Consider the following 19,423-nt stretch of genomic DNA (forward strand, 5'->3'; position numbering starts at 1 on the left):
CTTTTGGCATTCCTTTGTTTGCCGGACCAGCCGTCTTTATTTAAGTCACCTATTGTATTACGTTTTATAAAAGGTCTAACCAACAAATTCCCTCCAACTCCATTTATTGTGCCTCAATGGGACTTGAATCTTGTCTTAACCTACTTGATGGGTTCACCCTTTTAACCATTGCACAAGTGTCCCATGAGACTTCTGTCTTTTAAGACTGTTTTTCTTGTAGCAATTACCTCGGCAAGGAGGGTAAGTGAGCTTCAGGCTCTAAGTTCGAAACCCCCATTTCTGACTATTTATGCTGAGAGAATGGTACTTAGGACCAGGGCTACTTTTCTGCCTAAGGTGGTAACTTCCTTCCATCTGGGCAAGTCCATTACCCTCCCTACCTTCTATCCTCCCCCTTACCCTTCCAACGAAGAGGAGCAGCTTCACCGTCTAGACCCTAAGAGGGCGGTGAGTTTCTACCTCGATAGGACTAAAGAATATCGTGTGGACGACCAGGTTTTTGTTGGATTTGCTAGCTGTAAGAAAGGAAAAACGGTGCACCAGTGCACGCTGTCGAGATGGATTATCCTGTGTATAAAGATCTGCTACGCCCTGGCTGGTAAGAAACCTCCATAGGGTATAATGGCTCATTCTACTAGAGCAAAGTCTTCAACATCTGCTTTGGCTAGAGGTTTGCCTGTAGAGGATATTTGTAGAGCCGCAACTTGGGCCTCCCTCCACACTTTTGCGAAGCATTACTGCTTGGATACCGAGGTGAGGAGGGACGGTCACTTTGCGCTCTCTGCCCTTCAGGATTTCTTGGTATAGCAGAGTGGACACCCTCCTCCGGGAGTGGGGACTGTTGTGGGACTTTATTCACAAGGTGAGGAATCCACTGGCAGATGTATCTATCAGAAGAACAAGTTACTTACCTTCGGTAACGCTTTTTCTGGTAGATACAGTATCTGCCTGTGGATTCCTCACTGACCCACCCGCCTCCCCGTTGTCCACTCTTCTATACCTGCTATGTGTATATTTGAAAAAGTTTTTTAATGAATGTATTTATATGTTCATACACATTGCATTGATTTAACACTGTGTGTGCTGTTTTGAATACTGTGTACTATGTATACTATTACTGTTAATGTCGGTCCATCCGTGTGCCTCAGGGGCACGGAAAAAAGGGCGGAACTGACGTCATCACGCCAACAAGGCCCTATTATGGATCCAGTGATGTCAGCGGGGTCGCGAGCGGAGTCGTACCCTCTGTGACGTCGTCCATGACTTCGCCGGCGTGGAGAACTCCAAAAGTTTCTGATTGGCTGCTGCACAGGGGATTTTCACAAGGTGAGGAATCCACAGGCAGATACTGTATATACCAGAAAAAGCGTTACCGAAGGTAAGTAACTTGTTTGTTTGCTTCTCTCAAAAATTATTTGCCATTTGAAAACTGTATTAAGTTGTTACACTGGAGTATTGATATCCGTGTCTTATTACAGATGACTAGTGAAATCATAAATACAATGGAATACAGGCATGTTTTATGAAGGTGTTTGCATGCACTCATATATTACACCTTATATTAATACTATAACTTCTGAGTCTGGTTCTCAGCATTCAGACAGCAGAGTCCTCACTTCTGGAAGAGGCAGGTTCCAGTCTGGACGTATCCTTGACATCTTGGGAGATTTCTGCTGAAGTATCCAGCACCGACGAAGATGAAAGCGATTGCCTACTGAAAGGTGAGCATGAATAACTGCACTGTGTAGCTGGAGGGCACAGTTGAGAGCATGCAGGCAGATATTGCCTTTTTATCCAAGTCCATATTTTTTGAATACATAAAGACCATTTGGATTGCATTTCAGTGATAAGGTCAATGTTCTTCACCATAGTAGCTCCTTCATTCTTAGTCCTTCAGACTCGCATATTGGTTGCAATCAAGCTTTTCTAGCAAAAAGGCTGCTAATCATAGTAAACTTCAGATTGTACATATTGCCTTTATAAGCCGACCCAAAATAGTTGTGTAAAATGAAGATGAATTGTTATGTAAGTGGCATTTGCCTAGTGCTCTGTCTGTCATCAATCTATGTATAAAATTGGAAAGGTGAGAGGAAAATAAATTTTAATGGTGCCTCTCAACCTTCCAATGTTAAAAATCAGTGCGAAAGAATAGCAGATTTAAGACATAACTACTATCTAGAATTCGTTGGTCACTTTTCTATGCCTACCATGCCTTTAAATGCAGACCAGAAATTCGAATATTTTGTTAAATGTATTCTTAGTTTTGCGTGATGATCTCCATTGAGGTTCATGCTGTTGTTGTTTACAAGGTATAGTGAATGTATGTGTGTACGCTGTAATGGTGAATGTTTGTGAGAACCATATTTTGCTGGTAGGACTGATTCCTTAAGGTAAAGTTATGCAGTTATGAGCTTCCCCCCCTCTTCATTCCATCTGTAATGGTTCAGCGCTGGGACGCTCACGGGCAGCTATGCGCTTTAGAAATCCGGTAACATTAACATTAACATCAACTCTAAGCATGACATAACAATAAATGTTTACATAGAGCCATAAAGAACAAAGTGAATTTTTTGCTGGATGTGGGAAGCATGTCAGATGCTGAAAATCTTGCATTGTTTCTGCTTAGTGATAAATGCTGTTGGGACTCCTGAGCTAACGGATTATATGGTGCATGTGAGCTGTGTTTGATTTATAAAGTGTGTTTTGACCAATATTTTCGGTGGCCTGTTTGTGTATAGCTTATTTTGGTGGTAAGTAATGTTGTGACTTGTGATCGCTGACTATATGATACATTTGAGCTGCTGGTAAGTAAGAGAATGGAAGTTTGGATAGTTATTATGGAGCTTTGCAGATGGCCTAGAAGGCAGAGGAAAACTATGACACAGGTAGAGCTGTAGGTGGATGGAGCGTAATTCACTTTTTACCTATTATAATTTTATGTAATGTATGGCCCCCAAAATCATCTGCCCTTGATTTCAAATACTACTTGGGGCAGAAGAGTAATGGAGGAGTCATACATAACATGGCCTTTCTTCGATGTTTAAAATGTTTAAAGTGCATGACATCCTGTCACCCACCCCCACCACTGTTTGTAAACTCTTCCCCAGCAGCTGAGCTCCCTGGTTTCCAGAACTTTTCTGACAGACTCTGTGAAAGCCCTGCCAGAGCAGCCTGGAATTCCTTTATAATCTAGTAACAGTGGGTTACAGCTTTTGTTAACAACTATTGCTACATCATAGCAGTGAATTACTGGATTTGAATCCAGTTTTTCCTCCTAGTGGCCCTTTACCACAGCTATATATAACATTACATATAGTTAATACAATACTGTACAATTATGTAGAAGTAGAGCAGGCAGTTGTTGCTAGGACCTGCTGTGCCTTCCTTGAAGATCATGTTCCTGAAGAGCAGCAGGACTACATAATAGATCCTAAAGCATTGCTGGTCTCAATGACTGACAAAAGGTATATATTCATGCTCTGCGTGCTCTACTAAACCATAATAAGGGAGATTATGTCAAGTAGTGCATCCCAACAACATATCTCACCAAATCCAATACACTTACAGAGAGAAGGGTCTGCCTGTACTCCTCACTTCAAAGTCTCACAATGACCACACGCTCTAAAAAAGAAGACGCGGCAAGCATTCACCACTTATCTACTCTACTATCACATGGTGGAGTATACCGCTAACCCTTGCTCCACCAATTTGGGAGATATCAGGGAGGGTGATGTACACATGACCGAAAGGAGGAAAAGAAGCGTCAATCACATGTGCCAATAGACCAGAAAAGCTTGAGTATCTATGATGTAGTACTGCTTCACCTTCAAAAGTAGTAAGTAGGGGACACTTTGTCTCCTTGTTCCATGTGCATATAGGGGCGTCTTTGTTGAGTATATATGCATCGCCAAACAGGGGCCAAGAACAAGGACAAAAAATCTAACTTACAAGGCAGCCCACTACCCTCAACTTGCTTGCCGGTGGGAGAAAAAGTATGGGCATAAATACCTGCCTGGTGAACCCTAACAACAGGTATTAGACATATTCCAGTATTGACTCACAATAGAATATAAAACAATACCACCAACTGTGCCTCCAATCAAGGAAAAACACAACCACTTAGAGACACCAAAACAAGAAATAAAAAAAGCTGCTTCTCAATAATGCTACACAACTAGTGCCAGGACGTGAAAAGAACCAGGGATTTTATTCAAGATTCTTCCTTGTTCTTGTGAAGTTGTGTATTCACCTCTGTAAATGAGGAGACAAACGCTGTAGGTCTCGGGAAATCTATTTATTCAAATTAATCACCATCGCAAGAAGAGCGCCGAGCGTCTTACTATATTCGCGCTCCGGTCGCTCAAACATGCGCATATCGCGTCTCGCGCATGAGCACCTCCTTTGCTCTCACCTCCTTGCGTGTCGCGTCAGACGCAACCTCAAAGAATTGAGCGCAACACTACATATCTCCCCTATTTATACTTATACAAAAGAATGCTTGAGTCCACAGGTTTAATATCCCGCCAGTTCAAAGTCTCTGAAATGAGCAGGCCTGATCACCGCTCTTCCAGCACGTGTACGTCTTACCGGTGTGGAAGCTTCTCGCGCACCCTCTTCTGCAGGGCTCACCATTCTGTCCCTCTCCTGACTCAGTTAATTTTTCTTGGGTGTCATGCCCTTCTCGGCCTGCGTTTCCTCCACACCCGGCACTTCCAGATCTTCTCCTTCTACATGTGATTCTCCTTCCACTTGGCTTCCGCTTCCTTCACCCATCCGTTCTTCGCTGTCTCTAGGTCCTTGATCTTGTCGGTCTTTCTCTTCCTCCACGGGCCATTGTAGGATCTTGTTAATTTTAGCCATGCGGTCTTGGGACCACACATTACCGTCACAGAGTAACGCAGCTCTATCCTATACTTCTTCCACTTGCATGGGCGGGCTGTACTTGCTTTCTCCTTTCCTTCTCAGCACTGCCAGCTTGACTCTCACCCATTCCCCTCTTTCAAGGGCTGCTTCCTTCACTTTTCTCCTCTTGTTATAGTGTTCTGTGTATACTCTCTGGGCCTTCTCAAGGTTATGCTGGACAACTGCAGGTGACCATTTGCTGGTGACATTCTTTTCCTTCCAGACCACGTTGTCCTTAGTAAATGGGTGCCTGCCTCTTAATATCTGGAATGGGTTGTACCCTGTAGAGGTAGGGGTAATCCTGTAAGCCCATATCATACTCTGGACTTCCTTCTCCCAGTCCTTGCCCTTCATGATGGCAGCTTGTATGGACCCCATGAGGACCTGATTGAATCTTTCCACCTGTCCGTTGCTCGATGGGTGGTACACCGAGGTGTGTTTGGTTTTGATCCCCTTCCTCTCTGTATACTTGCACCACTTCTCGGATGTGAATTGCGGTCCATTGTCACTCAAGATTGTTCTCGGGATCCCTTCCCTCAGGAACACTGAGGTGAGAAACTTTATCACTGTGTCGGAGTCCATTTCTTCCTGCACATGAACTTCCGGCCATTTAGAGTATTTATCCACCAAAACACATAAGTACTTTGGCATCCCTTGGTTATCCAATACCAGTCCTAGAATATCAACCGATACGTCCTCCCAGGGGTTGCGAGGCTGCTCGAATTTTCCCAAAGCTGGCCTTAGCGGTTTCAATATCGTGTCCGCTCCTTGGCACTGGTCACAGTCTCTCACGTCCCTTTCCACTTGACCGTCCAGTCCCGGCCACCAGTACATTTGCTTCACCCGCAGTTTAGTTTTCACAATGCCGAGGTGCCCTTCGTGTAGCTGGCTCAGCAGGAGCGGGATCAATCTCGTTGGGGGAACCACTTTATCACCTCGATACAAAAAGATTCCGTAGTCGCTCATCGATAGTTCCTCCTGTAGGAAGGTGGATATCTGACTATGGTTGCCCCCAACTTTATGCCTAGTGTTTTGCTGGTTTTAGACTTAGTTGGCCTGGAATCCTGCTGTCCAGGACCCCAGGCTTCCTGCTCTCTCTGTAAAATGGACTCCATGTACCTTAGGTACATATCTAATTGGATACTGAGTCACCTTATCTGCCCCTGTACAGTGTACCTTAGGTACCCAGGGCATAGGTGTACCCAGGGCCTACCAGGGGCTGCAGCATGTATTATGCCACCCCTGGCTGGCCATCCAAATCTGACACAACTGGCTGATCAATCAGCTGGGGCAAGGTGGTGTAATCACCCTTTGCTTTAGATATAGTATCCCTATATCTAACCCTAAAATGGACACATATCCTCCTATCAGTCACTCCTATGGCAGGCCTTATCAATCCTGAAGGCAGAGTGCTTGGAATTATGTGAGATGGTGCTCTAGCATGAGCTGAGCCTGTCTGCAGCTTTCGGAACCAAGTCCTTTAGCTGTTTCCATGATAACGCTATACCATATACTCTTAAGTGCATTATAATCCTCGCGGTTATTGCTAACTTTGGTATAGCATTATCAAAACATGTCGAGTAAGGTGTCATACGAATTGGAATACTACCCCCTCACCAATTCTGGCGACGGGGGTAGCATTCCACCCTTCTAGAGGGACACGACATGTATGTAACTGTGAACCCCGATTGAAGTTAACTCGAGCCTCAGCATTACAAAATGGATGCTGCCACAACAGACACAAGTCTGACCTCCTGCTGCTGGGAGTCCTTCCAGCGAGGGAGGCTTGGACAAAGGGTTTCCTGCCTTGGGAGGTGCTATCACCACCCCAGACAGGATTTTGTGTATTGGGTAGGACAGGGCTGAAAGGAATGAGACATGCCTGGGGCACACAAGGTGTCCCTGTGCATACACCGGTCTAAACCAGTTCCTGGGGCTCTCCAGCCCCAGCTCTGGCGCAAGACCGGACAAAGGATAGGGGATGTAACCACCCCCCTTCCTGGTCCCACCCAGAGGAGGGACCTAGTCGTAGTACAGCTCCCTTTAGCCAGATAAAGGTAGGAGATGGTCCCATTCCAAATTAGATTATCCTGAACAACTTTACAAGAAGAAACTCTGGGCTTCGATGTTTTGCTCCACAGAAGACTGAAGAATCTCCCTTGTGGGCAAGGAGTGTCCACCCTGCAACTGCAGGCACCATCAAGCGTCCAGCGGCTTCACTTTGTCGTCTTCCCTCGAGGATCCAGACTCAGAGCCCAACGAGACCCGGACTCCCAGACCTCTCCGACCTCTACCTACATCTGCAGCACAGCTGAGATCCGTGGGTGCGACGAGACACGTGGGACTGGCCATCTTGAAAGAAACTGCACTTCGCTTCCAGCACGACTTCTGAGGTAACCTCGACAAAGTGCTTTGGGGATTGAGAAGCCCCAGCCCCGAGCAGCTCCTGCACCGAAGATCAGCCCTCCAGCTTCGACGAGATCTGCGTGGGGCCCTTCTGCTTGCCTGCTGCTCGACGCGATGTCTGGTCACTTGCCGGCTGGCTTGTGGCCTTCTAGACGACGAACCTTGAAATCTTCACTGCTGGTCTGGTTGCTCCAGACTGGCTCTTGCTCCCTTCCAAAAGAGGAGCACCCCGGACCCTCCTGGTTCGCACCAGACACCGTTTCCACTCACCGCGTGGGTTGCCTTTGCCAAGGCCTGTTGACTCCAAATCCGGATCCGACACCGCCGACAGCGAGAGCCTGCGTGGGACAGCTCGTGCCTCCATCCTGGTTGTCGAAGACACCTCCTGGTCCACATGGCTGCAGAGACAATCGTCCACTCTTCACCTGATCGCGACGACGACATCTGGTTCCACTCCTGGTTCCACTCCAGTCACTGGCTAGTGACTTTGAACATTGTCCGCTCTGCTTTCAGGTCTTCAACATCTCTGATCCACCCTTGGATCACACCGGACATCTTCCTCCTGGTCGCCTGCAGCATCTTTTCTTACAGGCTCCATAGACTTCAACTCCGGAACCCGACACGACTTCGCACCTATGCACCCGCAGCCTGTGGGTGAAGTAACAAGAGCATTTTGGTTCTCAAGGGTAGCTTGACTCTCCAAGTGTCCAGTTGTTATGACCAGATTTTCAGACTAGATAGAACCAGCTCACAAGAGCAACACCAACCTGGCCAAAACATAACCACCTCCCTCCTCAGGACCCATCTATCCAGGCACCTGGGTACCTACCTGAGGATGGGGAACTCGCAATATAAAAGCTCATATCATTAGAAACACCACTAAATCTATAGGGATTACTAGGAATACTCACTGATTACTAAGGACGTCCATGCCCTACACCACACTCATACCTCATAGTCTCGCGACCACATGGGTCCAGACTAATCTACCCTGGGGCAGTTCTGATTATTTACCATTACACACTGATCACCCTCAGTGCTCACTCGACACGCAATCCGGCGTGCCATACACACTGATCACCCTCAGTGCTCACTCGACACGCAATCCGGCGTGCCATACACACTGATCACCCTCAGTGCTCACTCAAGCCCATCTATCTTTAGAGTCCCGTAAGACTGTACTCTATCTTTAGAGTCCCGTAAGACTGTTTTCTATCTTTAGAGTCCCGTAAGACTGTTCTCTATCTTTAGAGTCCCGTAAGACTGTTCTCTATCTTTAGAGTCCCGTAAGACTGTTCCTTTTACACAAGCCACAATCCTGTGGGTATACACACTGAGTGCTCTCACTAATGCCACTCTCTCTCTAGTGGCAATCTCTGTCCTATGAATACCTTCAGCTCTCTGTCTCTCTGTTGGGAAGTTTCTCTCATACATCTAATACCTACTGGGGATGTAATTGTTATATTTTATGTGGTACTCAAGAATGGCCAAATCACAGTGTGCAATTGTTATTATCAAACACAAGCTCTCCTCTCCCCCTCATTGTTCAGTTACCATTTACCTGGACAGGAGTCGCATCCGTTCACATAACAGCATCTGACTAGAAGAAAGGTTAACCTTATCATAAGAAAACATCAGTTACACACTAGTTCACTAAGAACTGGGGTATCTTTATTATAACAATATCAACAATATAATACTGCACTATAACACATAGCCTGAAAAGTAAAAGGGGAATAGACACATACACAGATCTGCGGGGTCTCTTTATTATAATGGAAAGCTTTATTACCATAACACATAACTGACAGGGACTGTAAATAGCTAAAGAGGGAATGGATTATACTGCACACCGCTGAAAGAAAAAGGATTAGCAATACAATAGGGGAATCTAGCCTAGGAAATAAAAGCACTAATATAACACGACAGATATCACCTGATTAGTATGAAGTCTTGCTCTAGCTGTCATCTGGGCTCCTCTCTCGTCTGTGCCTTAGCTCGTCTTAGATTCTCTCCTGCACTCTTGGACACACATCTGCGCTGATTACTTTGCACTGGATTCCTCTCCCCCACGGACTCTCTCCACCTTCCAACTTCAGTCTAATGGTTTCTGCCGCTCTGATAATCGTTTGTTCCACTAGCTTCTTCACTCTGTTTGATTGTCTCTGTGCCAATGTCCAATTCACTCCAGCTGCTCCCACAGATTAATCCACGATATAACTTCAGTCTCTTCTAAAAGGCATTACTTCAGACTCCAGCTATTCACAACTCCTCCTGATAAGTAACTGCTTCTGACTGCTTCCTTCAGTTCCAGCTCACTGACTGTCTGTCTGTCTTCTCTCTGTTCCAAGCATCTTCTGTCTCTTCTCCTCCTGCAACTCCACTCCTCTCCTCTGCTCCAATTCAACATAAACTCTTTCTGATTCTCCACTCCTTCTGCAACTCCACTCCTCTCCTCTGCTTCAATCCAACTCCACTGCTTTCAGCTCAAACTCTTTCCGCTCCTCCAACTCAACTCAACTCTCTCCGCTCCTCCAACTCAACTAACTAACTCCGCCTCTGCACTTCACTATTATAGAATGCTCTTCCCTCATGGAAATTTCCAACAGAGGGCTGCCTCCCACCGAATTCCTGTGCCAGCTCCAGGGCCCCTTGCGCAGCCGCAGTGACCATCTGCATGTTACGTCTGAACCCAGGAGACAAACACATTCCTCGGATAAGAACCAGCCCTGGCTGGTTTTCCCCTAGCAGACAACAGGCTTAACTATAAACATTACCTTTCCCCTTCAAGCATCTCAGCTCTGCAGGGATAGAAAGCAAAAATGGAGTCTCTCTAGTTCTGGGCCTTGTAGGCCTGAGAAGGATGAAATAACCCTTAGCTCTGTCAGAGTACCTACACAAACCATACCAATATGTAATATAAAGTCAGGACCACAGGATCCACCCTCTACTATAGGCAGGATAATGAAAGAACACATAACCACGTCAAAGCCAATAGGCAATAGATGAATTAGAGTCAAGAATAAGGGATCTGTCATCATATAAAGCAGCTATCCTCTTCTAGGTCTGGAAAAGGGCTTAAAATGGCCAACACAAGGTAAGAATACAGCCTATAGGTGTGAGCAAGTTTAAAGTCTTCATCACTCCGAAATAGAGCCAAAAAAACGGTCAAGACATTCCACCCTAGACTTTATCTTGCGAACATCTATAAACAACAACAAACTAATAAACAAACATCAACACAATCTATCAACAAAACCAAAAACCAAAAGAACTCTCTAAAATAAATGACAACTTAAGGAAATTCCACCTGAAGCTTGATGTAGTGAATACAAATCTAACAACCAACTGAAAACAAATCAAAGCACCCTTGACCTGAATGCTGAAATGTATCTAAGATTGATCTGATAACAACAGAAACCAACCAAAGCACCCTCGAACTAAATGTGCCTCAACTTCTAGTGATAACTGATGAAATCTATTGATGAAGGGACATGTTTGTGGAATGAAAACAGCAAAGGGCCTAAATGGGGCCTACCTACTTCCGTCAACTTAAGAACTAAATGTGCCTCAACTTCTAATGATAACTCATGAAATCTATTGGTGTAGGGCCATGTGTGTGGAATAAAAATAACAATGGGCCTAAATGAGGCCTACCTACTTTGGTCAACTTAAGAAAGAATTTGGTGAAATCTGACAAATAAACATGACAAAGGGTCCTCAAGGTCTGGGCAAACATTACTAATAGATGTAAGACATAACCTTACTAAAAGACACACCTCCCAGGACAACTTAAAGTTTAGGGTGACCACCCTTGGAACTAATCACACTGTTCTAATTAAGAGTTGATCAATCAAAGTGAAAGTGTAATAACAGGAAAATAAGAATAACCCCATTCCTACAAAATAGCTGGTGTAGCAGTATGCATATCAAGCAATAAGTCAAAGAAAATTATCTAAGTGTGGTGCATATCTAAAAGATAAATTTGAACCATGCCAAAGGCAATAGGTAAAGGACACAATATCACAAAACAGTTAGCACCTAGTTCCTCACTGTATCACACTGTGGAACACATGTGTGCACCATCATTTTTTTTCTTCCATTGGCAAGACTGTTTTGCAGAAAACAGGAAAACTATGAAATAGGTGAAAGATAAACAAGTGTAAAGTAATTTTGTATCAATAATAGAATAGCATAGCATACTAAAGGCAAAATATATATGAACTATTTCATTCATGTGGCACTGCATAAACATCAAAACCATGAACAGGACTGTGAGACTTTTTAAGTGGGGCCTGTATATGGTAACTGCAAAAGTGGCATAATGTCCATCTGAAATAGAAACATGGGATCATAGCACATGACTCGTGCAATACTGTAATTTAGGGTTCAAGGCAGTCAACTGTGGAAAGACAGTCTGTTGATTCATCAGTGTAGGTCACCACCCTTCATCTTCATCTGTATCCGGTGCCAAGGAAGCACTTCCTCCGATCTGGTCATTAGTCACCAGCTTCCGCCGTTCATCCGCCACCATCCGGTCTGGTCTGGTTCCATATCCCAAAAACAACAAACTAACATAAAAAATGAAAACAATAAAGTAAAATAACAAAGGGAGTGGGAGGGGGGTGGGCCGCGCACACACCAAACACCACAACCCAACAACCTGAAACGAAAAACAAGTATCATTAATCTAGCAAAAATACATTTTCCATTTAAAAAGCACCCCAAGTGCTTTTTTTATTGTTGAAAGAGACCTCCTAATTTATAAAAGTAATTCTTCTAAATTCAAGGAATAATTTAAATCATATTCTTTTAAATTTGTTTGGGCAAAATCCAATCTTATCATACACAGCCAGAAGGGCTGGGGCCTAGCCACTCCTAACTCATTTGAGAAACAGCCCCTCCCTTCAGAAAGATGTTCGCGCTCAGAGTTTTGAATCCGAACCAATCAAAATAAGCAGAAGCCGGGCTACAGTGCGATGTAATTTTGAATCACTGCCAAATGCTGATCTCGTTGCAGGAGCAAGGCTACTGCCAACCATTCTGTCCAAGCATCTCTAATCTCTAGTCAGGGAAGCTCTCTAAGTCTACTGTATTTATCTAACTCCAAGGGCCAAGCGTCTGCCAATTATTCTGCATGTGCAAGGATCCCTTATCTGAAGTCAATGAAGCTGTCTGCGCCGACAGCAAGGAAGAGCGACTTGACCCCCCCTTACATAAACATTTCTCAGCGGAAAGAAATTGAAACATAGCCAATAATAACAAGCTTGCTCTCTCTGCTCTCAGAAGTTACTCGGCTTCCACCCTTTCAAAACTCAGAGCGCGAATAGATGCAGGGCTCATATCAGTCAAGGTCAAAGCAGATGCCTTGAAACTGAAAACATTACAGCCTTTCCCAGGGCAGAAGCACAGACCATTATTTTCTAACTAAGTGAAGCAGATTTAAACGTGGTAAAAAGCAAATTAATAAAGACATATTTTTTGCAACTAAGTCACATGCTAGCATTTTAAAATAATTCTATCATAAAAACAGCTACGTGCTGAAAGGGAAAAATATTAGACCAACATTGCATGCAAACACATTACATTTTCTTTTTAAAAATAACATGTGAAATAGTATCAAATTAAAACAAGGGGCAACATGTAATTTTACATTGCATAACCAAGAATTCATAATTTAGTGTCAAGCTTTTCTATTCTACCTAATAAAAGGGCCAGATTCATCATTTATTTTTCAAATAGCCATTTTTTTTTCTAACTGAGTGGGTTAACTTTCACACGCTATTCTAAAGGGCAGCTTGCATTGGAAAAAATATTCATGTATATTTTCTAGAACACATTTGTTTTAAAAGCACACGGTTGCATTTCACTAATTAAAAGCACATTCTATGATGGGTCTATTTTATTTTTCTTCTCAACCGTGAAAGCATCAATTAAAGCACCCTCCGTGCAAACCCTTATCTCAATCCGACTGGTTGATTTATAACTTTCCGACCTCTGAGTCAGACACATTAAATCATGTGTTCCAAGGCAAACCCACACAAATTCGGACGCATTCCAAATAGAATGTTAAATGAACACTGCTTTTTTCTTCATGCAAGATGTAACCATTCTGTCAGCAAGCTGACAAAGCACATAGGCAGAACCCAGCAACCAATGAAAGTCAAATCAAACCACCATTCATCTAAACACTCACTGACTTTTAGTGTCAGCTCACATAACCATGCATGTTAAACAGCATGTTAAAATAAATACTGCCGTCTCAATTCAAGATATTAACCCTTTGGCAGCTCAAACACAATCATTCCCCAATGTCCGCAGTACATGGGAAATTCAAGAACTTATCACTCCACGTTTTCAAATAACACGCGCACACATCTACAAAAACAATTTCCCCAAGCATTTGAAAGAGATCCAGCTCTCTCCTGCCTAACGCAACAATAGCATGCTCTGTACAAGCCATATCCACATGGCGCTATTCACAAGCCATATTTACAAGAAAGTCAACAAGTTCAAAAAAATGACACGCTCTTCACAAGGAATATATTCAAGGCGCAATTCACAAGGAACACAGCAAGTGAAAATGAGAACAGGCACCTCACAAGCCACATTTACATGGCGCTATGTACAAGGAACTCCACAAGTCATATTGCATTGAACACATTTCACATTGCACAACATAAGCGAACGCAGCAAGCAATTTAATGGGCAATTTAAAAGCATTTTCTCACACACATTTGTACAATTGGAACATTACAAAGATGTAATTGGCTCCCTCATGTAATGTCACCCTTCAAGCCTGACAGTTCAAACACCAAGATGAAAAGCATTTCTTCCACCCTGCATAAGCCAAATGCCATGATGTACTGCAATCTCCTTACACTGCAACTGTTCAAGCCCATAGGCCAATTTTCGTGCCAAGTGCAAACCATCAAGATAAAAACCAATACAGCGCACACAGGCTTCGTAAACGGTTCGTTGACGCCAGATGTTATGACCAGATTTTCAGACTAGATAGAACCAGCTCACAAGAGCAACACCAACCTGGCCAAAACGTAACCACCTCCCTCCTCAGGACACATCTATCCAGGCACCTGGGTACCTACCTGAGGATGGGGAACTCGCAATATACAAGCTCATATCATTAGAAACACCACTAAATCTATAGGGATTACTAAGAATACTCACTGATTACTAAGGACGTCCATGCCCTACACCACACTCATACCTCATAGTCTCGCGACCACATGGGTCCAGACTAATCTACCCTGGGGCAGTTCTGATTATTTACCATTACACACTGATCACCCTCAGTGCTCACTCGACACGCAATCCGGCGTGCCATACACACTGATCACCCTCAGTGCTCACTCGACACGCAATCCGGCGTGCCATACACACTGATCACCCTCAGTGCTCACTCGACACACAATCCGGCGTGCCATACACACTGATCACCCTCAGTGCTCACTCAAGCCCATCTATCTTTAGAGTCCCGTAAGACTGTTCTCTATCTTTAGAGTCCCGTGAGACTGTTTTCTATCTTTAGAGTCCCGTAAGACTGTTATCTATCTTTAGAGTCCCGTAAGACTGTTCTCTATCTTTAGAGTCCCGTAAGACTGTTCCTTTTACACAAGCCACAATCCTGTGGGTATACACACTGAGTGCTCTCACTAATGCCACTCTCTCTCTAGTGGCAATCTCTGTCCTATGAATACCTTCAGCTCTCTGTCTCTCTGTTGGGAAGTTTCTCTCATACATCTAATACCTAATGGGGATGTAATTGTTATATTTTATGTGGTACACAAGAATGGCCAAATCACAGTGTGCAATTGTTATTATCAAACACAAGCTCTCCTCTCCCCCTCATTGTTCAGTTACCATTTACCTGGACAGGAGTCGCATCCGTTCACATAACAGCATCTGACTAGAAGAAAGGTTAACCTTATCATAAGAAAACAATAGTTACACACTAGTTCACTAAGAACTGGGGTATCTTTATTATAACAATATCAACAATATAATACTGCACTATAACACATAGCCTGAAAAGTAAAAGGGGAATAGACACATACACAGATCTGCGGGGTCTCTTTATTATAATGGAAAGCTTTATCACCATAACACATAACTGACAGGGACTGTAAATAGCTAAAGAGGGAATGGATTATACTGCACACCGCTGAAAAAAAAAGGATTAACAATACAATAGGGGAATCTAGCCTAGGAAATAAAAGCACTAATATAACAGGACAGATATCACCTGATTAGTATGAAGTCTTGCTCTAGCTGTCATCTGGGCTCCTCTCTCGTCTGTGCCTTAGCTCGTCTTAGATTCTCTCCTGCACTCTTGGACACACATCTGCGCTGATTACTTTGCACTGGACTCCTCTCCCCCACGGACTCTCTCCACCTTCCAACTTCAGTCTAATGGTTTCTGCCGCTCTGATAATCGTTTGTTCCACTAGCTTCTTCACTCTGTTTGATTGTCTCTGTGCCAATGTCCAATTCACTCCAGCTGCTCCCACAGATTAATCCACGATATAACTTCAGTCTCTTCTAAAAGGCATTACTTCAGACTCCAGCTATTCACAACTCCTCCTGATAAGTAACTGCTTCTGACTGCTTCCTTCAGTTCCAGCTCACTGACTGTCTGTCTGTCTTCTCTCTGTTCCAAGCATCTTCGGTCTCATCTCCTGCTGCAACTCCACTCCTCTCCTCTGCTCCAATTCAACATAAACTCTTTCTGATTCTCCACTCCTTCTGCAACTCCACTCCTCTCCTCTGCTTCAATCCAACTCCACTGCTTTCAGCTCAAACTCTTTCCGCTCCTCTAACTCAACTCAACTCTCTCCGCTCCTCCAACTCAACTAACTAACTCCGCCTCTGCACTTCACTATTATAGAATGCTCTTCCCTCATGGAAATTTCCAACAGGGGGCTGCCTCCCACCGAATTCCTGTGCCAGCTCCACGGCCCCTTGCGCAGCCGCAGTGACCATCTGCATGTTACGTCTGAACCCAGGAGACAAACACATTCCTCGGATAAGAACCAGTCCTGGCTGTTTTTCCCCTAGCAGACAACAGGTTTAACTATAAACATTACCTTTCTCCTTCAAGCATCTCAGCTCTGCAGGGATAGAAAGCAAAAATGGAGTCTCTCTAGTTCTGGGCCTTGTAGGCCTGAGAAGGATGAAATAACCCTTAGCTCTGTCAGAGTACCTACACAAACCATACCAATATGTAATATAAAGTCAGGACCACAGGATCCACCCTCTACTATAGGCAGGATAATGAAAGAACACATAACCACGTCAAAGCCAATAGGCAATAGATGAATTAGAGTCAAGAATAAGGGATCTATCATCATATAAAGCAGCTATCCTCTTCTAGGTCTGGAAAAAAGGCTTAAAAGGGCCAACACAAGGTAAGAATACAGCCTATAGGTGTGAGCAAGTTTAAAGTCTTCATCACTCCGAAATAGAGCCAAAAAACCGGTCAAGACACCAGTTTCATTGTCGTTTCAGTCCTAACTAGTCAGGATTTTCCGTACTCACCTTTTACTTGAACTCTACTGTCCATAGACGTTGTTACGCATCTCGCGTGTGAGTTCACACTCTGCACACGCGTTCCGTGGGCCTCCTATTACTTACCTAGAGTTAGTGTAGCGTGGTCCCAGCGATCCTACTGCCTCTCGACAGCTCCATTCCTTCTATCGACTTTCACATTCCACTTACCTAGTATATGGTTTGTCGTGCCCCTAGGGCACCATTGTAATTTGTGCAACTTAAACGTATTTTTCCTAAAAGAATGTCATGTGCTTAGCCCTCTGACCTCATAAAGAGTTCAGAGGTGTATGCTAGTTAATAAATATATTGTTTATTTTCATAACAACCTGTGTGGTGTCCTTTCACTTGGTATTCAAGGGGTTATATGTGGTAAAACAGCTGGCTTCACATGCCAAAAGAGTTTAGCCTAAGACTCCTTTGTCCATGCTACCATTAAGATAGCTGGTCTATAAGGTTGACTTTACAACCAATCACCATAAGGGTTGTTTGGACTGATACAAGGTGATCACTAGAACTAGTGAGCATCATATCTCAAGCCAACTTCTCACACCTCCTGTACTTCATAAAATTTCCTGAGCATCTCTTTCAACCGCCTCTTCTCGGGCCAACTGCTGATTAGGCATTCTTTGACTTTTTTTATGTCCTTGTCCTCCTCATACGCCTGTGCCCATTCTTGCTTGCTGATCACTCTTTCTGAGTCCTCCATTATTGCTACCATCTCTTCATTCTCCAACGATGGAGTGGGCGCTTCTTCCATAGCTGAGGCTCGACTGAGGTAGTCAGCCACTTTGTTGCTCGTCCCCGGTATGTATTCTACATCGTACGTGTACTCCAACAGCTTCAGCGTCATCTTGACTATGCGTGGGGTGGCGTTCGCATGCCCACTTGAGGTGAGTACCTTGACCAGCGGTTTGTGGTCTGTCTGTAGGCGAAATCTCGTACCCCACAGGAACTGTCTGAACTTCCCCATGGCCCATACCGCCGCCAGCATTTCCTTCTTAATCACACTGAACTTTTGTTCTGTGGGAGATAATACTCTGGATGCGAAGCTGAGAGTCTCCACAGTCCCATCTTCCCTTTCTTGCGCGAGGACTGCTCCCAGCCCCTTCTCGCTGGCATCCGTGGTCAATATGGTTTGTCCCTGAGGATCATGTCCATGCAACGGAACCGCTTGGCTTATGTTTCTCTTCAACTCTTCGAATTCTCTTTGCGCTTCTTCATCCCAATGGAACGCTGTCTTGTCCCTTATGAGCTGTCTCAATTGATGTGTCTTTGTGGCAAAGTGCTGAACGAACTTGCTATAATATTCGGCCATCCCCAAGAAGGATCTCACCTCCTCTCTGCTGACGGGAGCTTTGGCATCACAGATGGCCTTCACGTTCTCTCTCTTAGGGGTGATCCCTTGTCCTCCTATTTCATGTCCGAGGTAGGTGACGGATGACATGCCCAGCCAACATTTATCCCATTCAGCAGTCAGGTCCTTCTCTTGTAGCATGCTCAGCACTTTGTTCAGTTTCCTGTCGTGGTCCTCTCGGTCCATCCCCATCACTAAGATGTTGTCTTGAAAATATTGGATACCTTCCACATCCTTGAACAGGTGGTGCATTAGCTTTTGGAACACCGCTGCGGCCGATGCCAGTCCAAAAGGCATTCTGCGGAACTGATAGCATCCGAAGGGTGTTATAAAGGATGTGAATTTCCGGCTTGCTGGGTGCAAGTCTATCTGATGATAGGCGGACGCAAGGTCAATGGTGGAGAACCACTTTACTCCCCTCGTTCTGCCTAGCATTTCTTCTATTCGGGGCAACGGGAATTTCTCCACTATGAGGCACTTGTTAAGCTCTCGAAGGTCGACACACAGACGCACCTTGCCGTTGGGTTTTCTTGCCACAACTAATGGCGCCAGCCACTCCGAGCTGTCTATGGGTTCAATTATTCCTTGCTCTTCCAATCTGTGTAATTCCTGCTGCACGGTGTCCTTCACCGCTATGGGTATATTCCGGACCTTGTGGGACACTGGATGGGAGTTTTCTTTGAGTAGGATTTTGTGCTTGAATTTCTCCAGTTTGCCAACCTTTCCACCAAACACTTTCGGGAAGCCTTTTTTTACTTTCTCCGAGTGTGGCCAGCACTCGCAGTCCGTCAGCAGCACTTGCACGTCACCTCCCGGGTCCAGTTTTATCCCTAGGTCTCCTTGGTCCATCCACCCCAACACCGAGGGGGCGTTCTCTGCCACGTACAATTTGCACTCTGCTGTTCTTCCCCTGAATTCAAACTTGGGTCCTGTAGCCTACCATGGGGATCAGATTACTCGTGTACGACACCGGCCGTATGTCAGGTGGTTCCAATTTGGGTCCTAGGCTGGGCTGGAACTCTTCTTCCCACACTGATCTTTGGACTATGGTGTACGTGGATCCTGAGTCTATCACGATCCTGATCTTCACTCCCCCTATCAGCATGTCAGCTCACGGTTTACTAGAGCGCTTCTTTTCTATTCCCAACACTTGTTCCTTGATGCACAACACTAGGTCCTCTTCATCCAGTTCCT

At 44.6% G+C, this 19,423-nt stretch overlaps 1 protein-coding gene across 1 annotated transcript in view; it reads left to right on the forward strand.

The window, feature by feature from the left end:
* The window catches only part of LOC147712494 (uncharacterized), a 708,529-nt gene that overhangs the window by 209,929 nt on the left and 479,177 nt on the right, over positions 1–19,423 (forward strand). Inside the window, exon 3 of the mRNA XM_086919659.1 lies at positions 1,582–1,721. Within this exon, the coding sequence (XP_086775785.1) occupies positions 1,582–1,721 (140 nt within the window). The remainder of the gene's footprint in view (positions 1–1,581; positions 1,722–19,423) is intronic.

This window comes from Lissotriton vulgaris, chromosome 5 (genome assembly GCF_964263255.1).
Source record: "Lissotriton vulgaris chromosome 5, aLisVul1.2, whole genome shotgun sequence".
NCBI lineage: Eukaryota > Metazoa > Chordata > Amphibia > Caudata > Salamandridae > Lissotriton > Lissotriton vulgaris.